The sequence below is a fragment of the Melanaphis sacchari genome, unplaced genomic scaffold (assembly GCF_002803265.2).
Source record: "Melanaphis sacchari strain LSU unplaced genomic scaffold, SCAv2.0 Contig91_pilon_pilon, whole genome shotgun sequence".
Classification (NCBI taxonomy): domain Eukaryota; kingdom Metazoa; phylum Arthropoda; class Insecta; order Hemiptera; family Aphididae; genus Melanaphis; species Melanaphis sacchari.
In genome coordinates, this window is record NW_020271649.1 from 176,731 (window position 1) to 192,346 (window position 15,616).

General features: G+C 26.8%; 2 protein-coding genes across 3 annotated transcripts in view; both read right to left on the reverse strand.

Annotated features, from left to right (window-relative positions):
- LOC112602885 (atrial natriuretic peptide-converting enzyme-like) overlaps positions 1-15,616 on the reverse strand; it is an 87,661-nt gene that overhangs the window by 55,609 nt on the left and 16,436 nt on the right. The gene's annotated exons all lie outside the window — the stretch shown is intronic.
- LOC112602886 lies at positions 7,915-9,351 on the reverse strand. The gene is made up of 3 exons (XM_025351232.1): positions 9,337-9,351; positions 8,578-9,180; positions 7,915-8,361 (listed from the first exon to the last, which is right to left on the reverse strand). The coding sequence occupies exons 1-3, from the start codon at positions 9,349-9,351 to the stop codon at positions 7,915-7,917; spliced, it is 1,065 nt and encodes a 354-aa protein (XP_025207017.1).

Genomic DNA, 15,616 nt, shown 5'->3' on the forward strand with positions numbered 1-15,616 from the left:
TCGTTTTTATTAAATTAAAATAATTAATACTGATGGACGGTCCACTTAAAATGCGTCGAAAAAAACGTATATTATGTGCATTTAACTAAAAACATATTCCATTTAATACTAAATATGGCGTACCGTTTTAATATATTTCGCTTGTTCTGATATTACGTAACAGTAAAATTTAATTTTAATTGCATACTTCAAAATGTTTGACTTTTTTATGTGTTTACGTGATTATTTCATTACGAAGAAAGATTAAGTAAAATCTTTAATTATTTCGTTTTGTGATTTTCATTATATCGTCGTTGTTATACAATATTATTTTCATAAATATTGTGTTTGGCTATGAATATGTAAATATTCCACCTGCTGTTTTCACGCATAATTTAGAAAAAAAAGATTATTTAAACAAAAATGTTTAGCATAAAAAAAATAACTTTTAACTTTGAAAAATAAACGCGTTCTTAATCTCTATCAACATCAAAAGTTACAACTTAAAAACACGTGATTCAAACGTCATGATACTTTAATTCTTCGTGACTGTCTATTGTCAAATAAATCAAGAACAAATTTTCAATGAAATAAAAACTTATACACCTATAATATTTTCAACGTTAACGAAAAACTCGAGATCTTTTCGACGTGTTTATAAGACTGTCAAGTCACACATATTGGCTATTTTAACTAAAAATCAATTTTAAAGCAGTTATCTATAAACTATAAATAATAATTCAAATTTTCAACATTTCAGATAACAGATTGATATATTTATTTGAGTAAGATGTTTATAAAATCCTGATTTTTTCATAGAATTTGTATGAATTAGAACAACTACAAAACTATTCTTTTTACGACTTGGGTTATTAATAATCTTAAGAAAATACAGTTTGCAGTTATATATAATTATAAAAATATAAAATATTCAGCAAAATCATTTAGAAAGCAAATAAAAAAAAAAAAATCGTTTGATGTCTCAGATAAATTCTAGCTATCCCTTATTATAGCGACAACTAATTGTTATTGTTAAAATCAATTCATTTGTTTGCAGCAGTAAAAATATTTTATTTATTTATTTTTAAATTAAGGCTTATGCATGTATAATTAATAAAATCGATCAGAATTAATCAGATCGGCAAAATAACACAATATATGTATTATACAACCTTGTAAGTTCAAAAGAGGAATGTAGAAAGCCTGGAAATGGTTCCTAAAATTATTTGGTACTATCGTATTCCGAAAATTAGTACGATTAGAGAGGAACAATAATTAGAGTAGTCGACGGCACTGTTCGAGTAATTAACGACAAAAATAAAACTATTATAGATCCGTTTTTGCCAATGGCTATTAATACAAGTCAACGGCAGAGGTCATGAAACAAATTCACCAAATTTGTATCAAACACTAGATTTCCACGGTCAACTTATCACCACTAGTACGACCGTCTTTTCAAAGTTACATTCATTAAAATGAAAAGTACTTGGCAAATATAAAATCGATGTTTAACCATCGTTGACTTGAAGTAAAAATAATTTACACAAACAACGGATCAAATTGTATACTATCTTTTTCTTTTTTCCGAGAACCTGTCCTTCTATTGGAAAGATTATATTAAAATAGAGACCATTATAAACATATTTTTGTTATACAATTAATTTAATTGATACATACACAATAAAGTTGTTTTATAATAGTTTGTTAATATTTTAGAGATCATATACTATCATTTAAATGATATTATTTTCTTTCTTTTTTATTATTTACGTAGGTAGCGAAGTCACTAAAAACCACAAAGAATGTAATACTTAATGAAAATCATCAAATTGTACATGCACATAGAAAAAAACAAAATTTATTTTTTATAGCCAATGTAAGCTATCAAACAATGTTCTTAGGAAACTCATTATTGTTTAAGTTTGTAGTAAATTTAATATTCTTAACAAATTGTCAATTGAATAAATTACGAATACTAACTTAAAGTTTTGTTAGTTCGTGAAATTTTTCAATATTTATCTAACTAAGTTAAAAGTTAGTTAGTGGAAATAACAACTGAAGTTGAAATAATTTTATTTTTATATATATATAATTTAAAATATACAATTTAAAACGTGTTTGTTCAAATGTAAAGTATTACGTCAAGTTAATAATTATCTAACTAAAATTATTTGTGATGATCGAATAATCGAATTGAACACCAAATTAAACCACCTTAGCGGTGGTTAATTGTTTACAGCCACATTTTATCACTACCCCAGTGATGTTGCCAAAATAATTTAATTTTACCAAGGCCAATGTAGTATGTATGGATCTTATGTTGAATTTAAACTATGTATCATGAGATAGTATGTATTAGAGATCTTATTCATTGTAAAAAATATTTATATTTATTATTTTAAGGTTTACGAATTATTTAATCAATACTCAGCAATCATTGATGTACGGAACGTCATAGAATTTTTGTAATAATTACAAAAATGATTATTTTATACATTAGTTGCTTCTTTTTTTTTAGGCACGTTAGATTAGATAATTTTATACATTCAATTAAACTTAATTTTAAATTGCTAACTAGTTATAAGTTACTAACTAATAATTATTACCCAATTCTATTAACAGAAATCAATAAATTATATTATTCAGTGTAACTGAGAATTGAGATGAAAATTAATCTCTTTTTATTTACACAAAAATGTATCGCTTATCATTAAGTTTTAAAGAATTTATTATATATATTATATTATTCATAAATTAATATTTTTACCAAGCAAACTAAAAACTATAATATCTTATTTTTATATCTATTGTCTACTAAAATTCCTTAAAAAATACTTTATACTTGTATTTTATTTTATTTTATTTTACACTGTCTTGATTTCATGTATGAGATTATTTTACAATAATTATATTTTACATATTTCAAAAGCAATGTATTTATAAAAATATGCAAAATCTTAATAAATTCTAGCAATAGCCCTAGTTATAATTTGCATACATAATGTATTATTTATGTTCTGTTTGTTAATTTTCTATAAATAAATATTATTTTATATAATAATTGTATTATGTATAAATATCAATCATAATATGCAGTGCTAGCTTAAACTTTTTCTTCTATAAACAACTAATAAACACCCAATTACCAATTGTTTCAGTATTAACGTGGAAAACTAACGCATATACAATCCATATTTATAAAAGTACATAAATTATTCATAAGCTATTAACAAACTTAGGATCATTAAGATATCCCACTACTTTTATATAAGCTGAACGCTTCATAAAATACCTATTACCTATTCTCGGTTCTCGCTACCACTCATTATATGCATCTATCCAATTTATTTTGTTGAATACGTGGTAAAAATTGAAATACTACATAATCGGAAACACGAACTATTTATTCACGTACAAAACAATGATATTTGAGTTACCGTGATAAAAGGGAAAACACTAATAATAATTTAATAGTGCACGTGCGGTCTCTGTAGCCTGTATGTTATATGAGATCGTTAGAAAACTAATAACTTGTCCTCGTTTCTCTCTCTGAATACAAAATACTGGTGTATTATTGATACTATATTTATTTATATATTTTTTATGTAATGTTTGCTAAACAAAAATATGGCACAGTACACATATACGTTTTATTATACTATACAAAAATCTATTATATTATAAAATATATATAGGTACTTCAGTGATATTAGAAATAATTTAATTTGTCAATATATTTTGACTAACAAATGATGAAATGTCATATCATAAAAGTTTTAAATTTTAGATGAAATTTTATTAATTTAACCCTCTAGATGTTTTTATCAAAATTTGAGTTTTAAAGGTAATATGAATACTTAAATATATAAAAATAAAAAATATATATATTTGGTATTTTATTTTTGTTAAATAGTATATATTGTTTTGTTAAACATATTAAAAAAATATATAAAAAAAAAAAAAAAATGTTCTTATAACTAATTTAGTATATTTATATATACTTTTTACTATTCGTGAATATAAAATACTAACAGTAGATACATCATTTATAATTTATATAAAGTACTATAATGTATGGAAATAACCAAAAACAAATTCTGCAGTAGTAACTATATAACTATTGGCAATTTATTAGAATGAAACAATAGGAATTTAAATTTATTTCTGTATATCTATTATCTATTTATATGTAAATGTTACAAATTGAGTTTTACTCTTTGTAAATGAAAATGCAAATTATATAACATGTAAATGATTTACAATAGACATATACACGTATATTGATAGCCAAAATTTAAACAACTAGTCAGTTATTTACTTACTAATTACTGATTAATGATTATTACAAGAACATAAATTATATATGTATTCAACAACTGTAGTAATCACTTTTGGTTTTTAAATTTGTATTCTATATGTTTGAAAATTGTTCATATTATTATTATTTTATCAAAAAATAAGATGCGCAGAAAACTATTTATGAACTATAAAAATATTGGTGATAAGTAATTAAATATATTATCATATTATATTTTAGTTATTGCGATTATGTAAATATTTAAAATACTAAATAACTTTTATAAAAATCAATATAGTATATATTGTTTATTATAAATATATTTTATAACCTGTAAGCAAAATTTTTGAAATAAATAACATTAACGTGTTGAATATAACTTATAAATATATAGGGTACTTACAGACATTCATGGCATGCAAGTAATAATACTTTGAATTTATTTTTTGTAATGCCAATTCAAAACTATAGTGTTGTGATTATACAAAAACATTTTTTTAATGTCAAGATGTAATTTATTTTATCTGTATACTATAACAATATTATCATAGTCATCAGATCATTTTATTTATACTTTGATTTGTTTTCAAAATTTGTATTTGTCGAACCGTAGTTTCTAATAAAATTTTGTCCGGTAAATGATTGTATTGATTGCAATCCTCCTTAAACTTTAAACCCATATCATTATAGCAATAGTGCTCACCTGAATGAGTTCCTATACCATATACGTTATTTATTTAAATAAATAATAAAATTCGAAAATGATATAATTAAATTCAAGGATGTGATTAAACGCAGAATTATTAGATTGCTTGTTGGTTATATAATATTATAGGCAGGACATGAAAAAAACATGAATAATTTTATAGATTATAATATATAGTTAAATTTTGTAAAAATGAAATAATATTATATGATTATAATTTAAGTTATATAGGTCATAGGTTCTTTAGGCCGGGTTTTAGTGATTTACCAACAATAATTAATAACGACGATCAACTGTAATGATATCATTATTGCATATTGAAATGTCTATACCAGTAGTTCTCAAACTTTATTTTTCATAGAGCTATTAAGCAGCTAAAAGAAATATTGGATCTACATCACTCTATGAATGCTATATAGAACTAGGAGGCGTAAAATTTAATTTAAAAACCAAGAATCAGTGGTATAATATATCAAAAACCTTTTTTTTTTAATTTGTTGTATCATTAAGTTTTTGTGTTTGATGGTAGCAGTTATGTGAATGTCACGATCCTAAAATTTGAATAACTTAACTGTAAACGACGGTAACGACAGCGGTTTGATAGCGATTTGTTTCCATTTTTCTATGTACGCCACGTATTAATCGATGGTCAATAGCTCACTTAATCTAGTAAGTGAAACCGTATGGTCGAAGGACGGGCCGTTAATCGAAATTCGAATATTTATGTCAAGCACTTCTTTAGTAGCGTCCAATCACTCTGGACAATTAATGCTGATAATATTTCAAATTAATTAACGAAAAATTCATATTATAACCAGTGTCAATACTGTTAATTCCCATAAATTTGAATTTAACTCAGCTTGAAAATGATAAGCAACCTTACGATCACACATAGTGATTATGCATTTTTCAACTATTTTTAATGTTAACTAAAGATTTTGTTAATAACGTACCCACGTTTATTATTTTTTTTTTCAACAAATTTTGATCCACAAAATTATCAAATTAATTATAATTGCATAACACTTACAGTGTGGTTAAACAAAAAAAAAAAAAAAAAATTAATCAATTAATAACTAGATACAGCTATAATAATTAAATATGCGTGTGTGTGTTTTATATAAATATGTTTATTTGTATATTTTAGAGAAACACTGCAAAGTTATTAACACAAAAAGAAAATTATGTGACCTTCGTGCGTATAATGGTTTAGGTTTCAATATCTTTATTTAATTGTATTTATCATTGTTTTCTAATTCAAAAACATAATACACCATTATCCAGCATTTCTGTATCGCTGAAACTAACTATGTGATTGAATCGTTTCGTTCAAACATTTGATTTGTTATCATGTTATTTTTTTGTATATATATTTTGTTTTAAGTGGCTGCATAGCTTAAGACGTGTAGTAACATAATTAATAATATTATTAATACATCCAGTAAGTAAAATACACAAAAACTATTTTTGATGAATTTTATTATATCTTAAAAAAGAATTGATACAAATTCCATACTATAAGTATATATATATATTGTATATACTTAAGATTTAATATAAGTTATTATTTATGTAATGTTATTAATTTTAATTTGAGAAAGTTTATTTATTAGTTGTCTCACATATCAAAATATTATATAAGTATATATTTTTTTTTTTTTTATAGAGAAAATAAATTTTCAATTTAAAAAACAATATCGACATGATATTACCATAATGTATGGATGATTTTTTTAGGTAATATATATTTTATTTTGACACATGAAGTCCTAAACAAACGAGTATATCGATCAAACCATATACGAGTTAAAGTCGAAACATTTAACGTTTCAATATGCGAAAACAATATTATATACTGCCCACAGAAATATATAACAAGCACTGAAATACACATGCCTATTATAATAACAAAAATCAAATAAACCTTAACGTGATACTGTATAGTTGTGTACTGTATTACAAAAAAATCATTGATCATTCTAACTATTTCATAAAACATATAATATATAGCTTTCATGTACATACCAAGTAATACAATGTCTACGCATATACATAAACGCGTCCATTTTATTATTTTGCACGAGTCACAGTAACTCTGTTAGGTGGTAAACAAACATAAGTATAGGCACTCATAATTGTTTCCAATGGTCCTTTTCTCTCAAGTGTTTTGTGTGATAGTATTATTTACGCCACTCGTTACTCGCGGAAACGTTTTATGCATACCCAACGGTTTTATTATTGTACGTGTTAAACCGTTAATAATATTTTTATGACCACTCAATATTTTCGTTGTATAGTATAATATTATAAATAATAAATATCTAATATACGTATTGTTATTACTGTAAGCGAGTCCGTGAAAAACCTAAAAACCTTTATATACACTATTTTCTATATTTTCGTAAAATAAAATAACCACCGCAATTATTATGAAAAAATCATTTGAATATTAAAATATTTAAAAAAAAAAATACTATAAATACTCATTAAACACTTAATACATTGCAGAAACTCGTAAATTCTTATTTCACCCATTTACATTTTTAGCGTCTTGATCAAAACATAGTATTTTTATTCTACAGGACTATAATGTTTTTAAATGAGTAAAATTTGTTTTTTTGAAGTTCACACAAACTAAGACCGCATGTCAGCACAGTATTTATGATGTATAATGTATACACATAATATATTATACGAAAATGAAGAGATTATACTCAGATGGTTCGTTCCTACTTTAGTGAGGAAATATAGTTATGCAAATAAGTATTCTGATAAGTATTTTTTCACGTAAAAATATATTATAACGGATGTAAGAGAAAATTAAAAAATAACCATTTAATAGTATAATACATATTATATAATCAGTGTTAAAATTTAAGTGAATTATCTTAAGGTGTTAAATGGGTCGACGACGACGTCGTCGAGATAACATTCATTTTTCGCATGGTTCATCCTGGGCGGCGACATATTGGCCCGAATTTTGTCCTTGTGATGCGATGGCGGAATCGTATTGGGGCTGTTGGTATCCGACCGAATACTGTTGTGGACTGATCATGGAGTAGCGTGCTTGAACTCCGGCGGCCGATTGCTCGTGACTGTTCCAGTGGTTGGCGTACTGGTACGAAGTCGCGGGAGCCGACGAACTGCGATACGCGTACGGTGTTGAAGCCACGTACAGAGCTCGGGAAACCTGTTGCAAGGGTTGAACGATCTGTGCTTGGGGGGCTGCAACGAAGGTGGCTGAATTGTATTCTGGTGCCTTGGGGGCGGCTGAATTGTATTCTGGTGCCTTGGAGGCGGCTAAATAGTATTCCCGTGCGGTCAGAGCAGGTGCGTAATATTCCGGTGCCTTCGGGGCAGGCGCGTAATATTCCGGTGCCTTCGGGGTAGGCGCGTAATATTCCGGTGCCTTCGGGGCAAGTGCGTAATATTGTGGTGCCTTCGAGGCGGGTGCGTAATATTCTGGTGCCTTCGGGGCAGGTGCCAAATATTCTGATGCTTTCGGGGCAGGTGCCAAATATTCTGGTGCTTTCGGGGCAGGTGCCAAATATTCTGGCGCTGCAACAGGAGTGGCCGCGTAGTACTGGGGTGCGGCGATGGAGGCAATTTTAACGGGAGTCGGTGGGTGATTGACGAAGGATTTATGCGAAGACGATGTGGTCTGTCGGCCGTACGATTGGAGGTTTGCGGACTTGACGATTTTAACCGGAGCGACTTGGTATTGTACGACCTGAGTCTGCAGTTTGGACGCGGTTAGAGGTGCCGGGCTGGCAGCGTAATACTCAACTCGTGGTGCATACTTTGGGAGAGGTTCATGTTTGGCGATAGGCGTGTACTCCGCAGGACGAGAAGCGTACAGTAGTGGTTCGGCTGCAATTTTCGTTTCCAAAATCGGGGTTGCAGCCACGATTCGGGAAGATTCGAAATCGGCGGTGCGCAAGATTGACGATGGAGTCACGGATACAAATTCAGCGTTTATGATCGGTCCTGGAGATGCTGGCGAGGTGATTGGTTCGGATACGAAATTCTTGGAAACCGGAATCATTGGTTCGTCGTATACTTGGTCATCGCAGATTTTAGTCTCACGTTGATCGTTCAGTTCCCCGGTGATTGGATCATTCACGCCATATCCGTAGTTGTATGATCCCGAATGGGCAGAAACCAGCATCAAGCAACTCATGGCCAACATCAAACAGATCTATATAAGCGATACATGGATGTATTATGATAATAATTACATTACCGAGACGACAGCGTAACCGGTAAAACGTTTTTATTTTTTTCCTTTACTGAGTGTAATGGATGTAATGAAATTGTTAGAACTCGGGTCTGCGCTTAAATAATATTAACTTACTTGAATACGATTCATGGTGACTGTCGTTGTATTGCCAGTTTTTAAATTGAAATGTAAAAAAGACAAATTATAATATACGCTATCAAAGTACCAGAGTATTAGTATTTAATATTTTAATGCTCACGTTGACCTGTAGGGAGACCAAACGTTGAATGTGATAGGAAAGATGATAGCCGGCGCTTATATACTATATAGTGACATATCGTAACGAACATTCTGATGGTTTTTATGTGGGGATTTGGAAAACACACAGACCTTGTATTTCATATGAAATCGATTATAATTACGGATACGATACGAAATCGTAACAACATGACCAGAAGCGTATTGTATTTAAACATTGCTTTAATACGACTTTAAGCTTGTGTACGTTTGTACATTCTAAGAAGTTTAACAACGACAAATTAATTTTTATTTTATATTTGTATGTGTGTGTATGTGTGTGTGTGTGTGTGTGTGTGTGTGATTACTTTTTGGATTAGTGAAAATCCTTCTATACTATTTATTGTATTCCGGTATTCGAAATAATAAAGAAAATATATTTTTAATGAAATAACAAACCGAATTACAATTACTCCAAAGTTTAATATATTCATGATTAAAATATTATTAATTATTATTAAATACCTGATAAATATTATTATGGACGTACAAATTATAAGAATAGTATAATATATCTAATATAGGATACATTGATCGTCTGATAGGTGAAACAAAAACGTATCATAAAATATATTTAACTGTTTGTAGTGGTATATGAATCATCACTATTTTTTAAGAACTCATGCGTATTATATACATAAAACTTTGAAATGTTTTACCTATAGATAGATAAATAATATAGACTATAGTATGTACAAACGCATAATGTATAATATAATCTATAAATTATTATATTTGCGACAAATGCATTTTAATATATTTTGAATTTATGTTTTGTTTGGCAAATTAAGTTGTAATCGACAAAACCACTATAATTATTTACAAATGCATTATTGACGTAAAAATATTCTAGACTTGCAGGTACTTTAGGCGTATAACTGACAAAAAAATTCCACGTCTTTGAAGAATGAAATAACTTAATTATGTAAAATATAATACTGTGGTCAAACTATAATAGAACTACAACTTTCATAAATTAAAAATAATTTGTATTATAAGAATTTTAATAAGTTATAACTATCTTAGATAGTTGACTTAAAGTATAGTGCTTTACCCAACAAGGTTGACTTAATCAATGAGCAACTTAAAAATTTTGTGGTCACATGTTTTCACAAATGTGATGTAAATAGTCATTCGTAAGTGCATACTACATATTACGAATCAAATTTTCGTAATTTCGTTATCTAAAATAACAATATTTATGATGATATATACACTATGTCAACCAACTCATATATTTTGGAAAATATTAATTTAATCTGTATACAGTGTTCACAAATGTAATTTCTGTGTGCGATAAATTCTAGTTTGTATAATATTTCTGATGTTATATTTTTATCTGTTCAAATCATGCGCACAAGCCGTCAAATTGTGTGCGACAAGCTGATACACTTCAGACAGGTCGGTATTGTAATACGAGCACGGCTCTTCGAGATTTTCGGTCCGACCGGACTTTATAACGATATCGCATTATTATAATAAATTATGTAACTCTGTGTAAGTATGTAACACACATGGCACATATAGCTCGTAATTTGTATAGTTTTCCACTCCCGTGGATTAGAGGTCATACGAAAAGCGTATTCAGAAAGTCAACTCGCTCACGCACGACATCATAAATATTAACGGGCTTATGTTACATCTCCGAGTATTCGAAGAGTATGTGAAGAATTTCACATGCGATATTAGACAGATAGCATTTTTATTTTCATTCATAGAAAAGCGACGATGCTGTACGATAATAATATTATTTCAATAAAGACCGAATGTCTGTGAGATGACTGTACTGTAGAACGTACAATATATCATCTCGTTAATAAAACGACGCAAAATGTCTATAAATAGTATGATACCATCCACGTTTGTTTTTCATACAGAAATTATTTTATTTTTCTCGACTTATTTTTTGAAAATTTTTCGTTTATTACAACTTTCTGTCCCTAATATTACTGCTTATTGTTTAACTATATATATATAAACATTATAAATTCCAATATTTATTTATTTATTGATAATAAACGCGCTAAGTAGACTCAGTATAGCTTATACACTACAATTTAATACTTTTAGTAATTTTATGAATTATATTATTAATAATTATTAATTATAAAACAAAGTAAATCATATAAGAATAGAGTAGACATTTAAGAGTATACGTTTTAACCTGGTTGGGTTTTCATTGAATAAATCAAAATGTTTTGATCAATTCTCCGAAATAAGCATTTAATTTATCAGAGCAAAAATACTATAATTCTGTCGGTAAGTATTTGTATAGAGTGGTTGAGATGAAGAAGTTTTTGGAAGCAAAGGCGTAAGAAATATTGAATGCATTCAAGAATATAATATAACTTATAATATTTGACCAACATATCGATAAATTGTGAATTGAAATCTACTAACAAGCACATATTTTTATTTTTGGACTTTTGTTTTCAAATATATTGCTACTAATGAGTGTGAACGATATGTTTTACGTTGCATAATAATAATTCGTACAACAACAAGTGATGAAAGAATGTATGTGTTTGACTATTGTAAGACATTACTGTTTAATGTCTTAGGCTTTAGCGCATTCCTATGTATACTATACAGACAAAATAATATTCGTTTGCTGTAAACCCTTAAGGTATATTACAATATTTTGTGTCATAATAATAACAGCGGTGTACTTACTAAATGGTGTACTCTTTTCCAAAATCTTAACGTTTTCAAAATAGTAAATTGTATTTTACTTAAGTTTCATATTATAATATAAGTATGTAAATATCCGAGATATTATATCTCGTGATTAATGGCCATGTCAAAATTAAAACGTGACGTGAGCATTTATGATGCGTATAAATTATTAGATTTTTTTTTGTAAAGCCTTTCCACCAACACGTCATCTTCGTCGTGTTGAACCGTATAATATACAGATATACAATAAACATACAAGTTTATTCTACACGTATAAATTACATATAAATAATTTAATATGTGATTTCGGGTTATCAAAGACTACACAAATACATCGAGTATTCCCGCCTTTCCGCCTGAAGTGTCAAGTACACAAGAAATTTAAATTTATCTAAGAAATATTATCTTGATTAACATTTTCAATAACTAAAATACATAGTTCCGACTATACACAAACATTTAATGTTTTTTGCAATAATCGCTATAAATAAACAATAATCTTCGAATATATTAATATGCATACATAATAATGCTGTGTAAAATTATTAATATTAACATAAAAACTCCGATTATATTATTATGAATAGCAAACATTGAAAAAAAATCAACTTGAATAATAAGATTAATATAATTATAAATATAATATTATAACTATTTTCACAAAAAACTTAGTTAAAATTATAATACATATTATAACGAATATTTAAATAAAAAATATATATTTTTAGATAAAAGTGTTCATCAAATATTTATTTGAAAACCGTCGTATATTTATAATATTGAATTTTTTTCCGGCTTTACGATCCACTGAGGATCGTAAAACTACCTCCTCCCATTTCTCTCTAAAAAAAAAAAAATATATATTGAAAGATTATAAAAACGTAATATGTAATCTTCATGTAACTATGTTTTGATTTACTATGCGAAAAATTACATTGATTAGGTAATTGATAAATGAATGGCTTACTAGTAAAAGTTTAAATAAGTAAAAGAATATAATATATTTACTGTTCAGTTACAGTTTTTTATTTAAACATTACAGTTTATTCCATTTTTAGTAAATATTTCAAAATACTAACTTTGAATGTTTAAAAATAACTTAGGAAATCGCTTCGGCGTATGTGAAGTGTATAGTATTGAGTGTCTCGCTATTAAATACTTACTAAATCTGTTAATTTTGAATTAAATGAGAAATCATCAAATATACCATTAAAAACGATTCTCAGTGGAGATGATCTGTTGGTCTATATTTTCAATAATTTTTATAATGAAAACAGTATTTTGTTTTTTTATTAGTATTAATTTATTATATCAGTGGTAAAAATATCTTAAAATTATATTTAATATTTTTAAATTTCTATAAAAAAAACATAAAATATAGTTGGAATAAAATTTTCAAATCTTAGTCACATCTTTTAAAATTAAAAACCATTTATATTTCGAAAATATTTTAAATATTATCCTACCTAATATTATTTTTGTAATTATAACAAATTACGTTAAAATTTTGTTTTAAAACACGTACATTTTAAAAAACTTATGTTTATTTTTTATATTTTTAAATTGGGGTGACTTATGATTTATGAGGAATCTTACATTAAGTTTCCAAATTATTATATTCTTAATATATATATATATATATATATATATATACATATAATATGTACAAATCAGCATAAAAAATTACAATACTTAAAATGTCAATCTATTAATGAAAAACACACCATTGAAAAGCAATATATATATTTTTTATTTTACTTATGAGATAAGATCGTTTAACATGGTCGAGTCTTGCTTTACGATAAATATATAATTTTTATTTAATGAGTAATACCACAGGATGCGTATGAAGCGAATACTTAAAAATGCTGTTATAGAGTATTGAAACATTTTGATTTTTATACAGAATCTATCATACCAATTGTGCAAACTAAACAATCACAAAATTACAAAAATCAATAGATTGCGTTTTTAATCTAGTGATTGCATGGTTCATCTGCAATAGCATCGGCTGAAGAGTATTGAGGTGCTAGAAGCAGATGGTACCGAGATGTTGCGAGTTCTAAGGAGATAGGGAGTCCTTTCCTTATACACCATTAAAAAAAACGCCTTGAATATTGCAGGTAGTGTTTATGTGAGGGTTATTAATATAATAATTATATGTGAAAACAATCTTGTTCACAGTTTTTAGTAATAATGTGATATTTTTATCTGATAATAAAATAGGGAAAGTGTTTTTCTGTTTTCTCACATCCTAACAATCACTAGCATTATTTATGTTTTAAAAAATATTCTATCGCAATGTATTGATTAACATCATTTCTATTATAGCAATTTTTATTAACGACCATTTATAGACATAAATAATTATAAATAATAAAGTGACAAACAAAATTATTTATCAGTATATATTGTGATTATGTATTATACATTTATACATAGATACTCATTATAAAATACAAAAGTCTTAATAGTTAAATTAAAACCAAATTTTGATTTTACTGTTTATGAATTAATTTAAAATGTTTATTTTTTATTTATAAAAATAATTAAATACTTATCATATTTAAATAATATAAATACCAATGAGGTTTCGACAACATATATTTTAAGGCTAAATAATTACTGAAATTGGAAATTCAAATTACTGACATTTAATTGCGACATGTTATTTCAAATATATTAACTTAGTATTTAATTATTTATTGTATTTGATTGATTAATATAGTATGTTGCATCCATTATATTATTTAAACTAATATAGAAAGTTATAGAAAAATATTGTGTATATTATACTGAATCGGAACTTATTTTTAAGTGTGATAACTCGTTAATGAAATTAAATTGGCTCGTTTAAATGTGGCCTGTACAATAAACATATAAAAATGCATTTTTAAATTGCAAATTTATAGTTTCTTACCTACTGTCATACTTTAATGATATAAAAATGTCCCTAAATTATTGTCCATGAAAAAAAAAACTATTATGAATTTAAGCGCGTTTAATTTTATTGTATTGTGAAAAATACAACTATAACAATTTTAAATTGAAATCATTCAGTATTACTTTGCTCTACCTATCAGTGTGATGCATGCATTTTAAACAATTCGTATTGTGTTATCATTAAAAAAAAAATAATATTCTTCAGTCAATGTATGAAAGAATCGACAAATTAATAGTAGTATTCTTTAAAATGTAATTGAATATATTATTGCAATTATTATTTATAAGTCAAATGTAAATTTCTCTAAAATAGAAAATCCGGGCAGTAAAGTTTATCGTTTATATACTAAAAAGGCTTATATGGAAACTACAGTTTTATATTACAGTAAAAACATAGTACAGGAATCATGTATTGATGTCGAGATACGCGTACTATAATATTATATTATTATCTAGTTTTGAGTATTTCACATGATTCAACAGTTATATGTTTTATTTA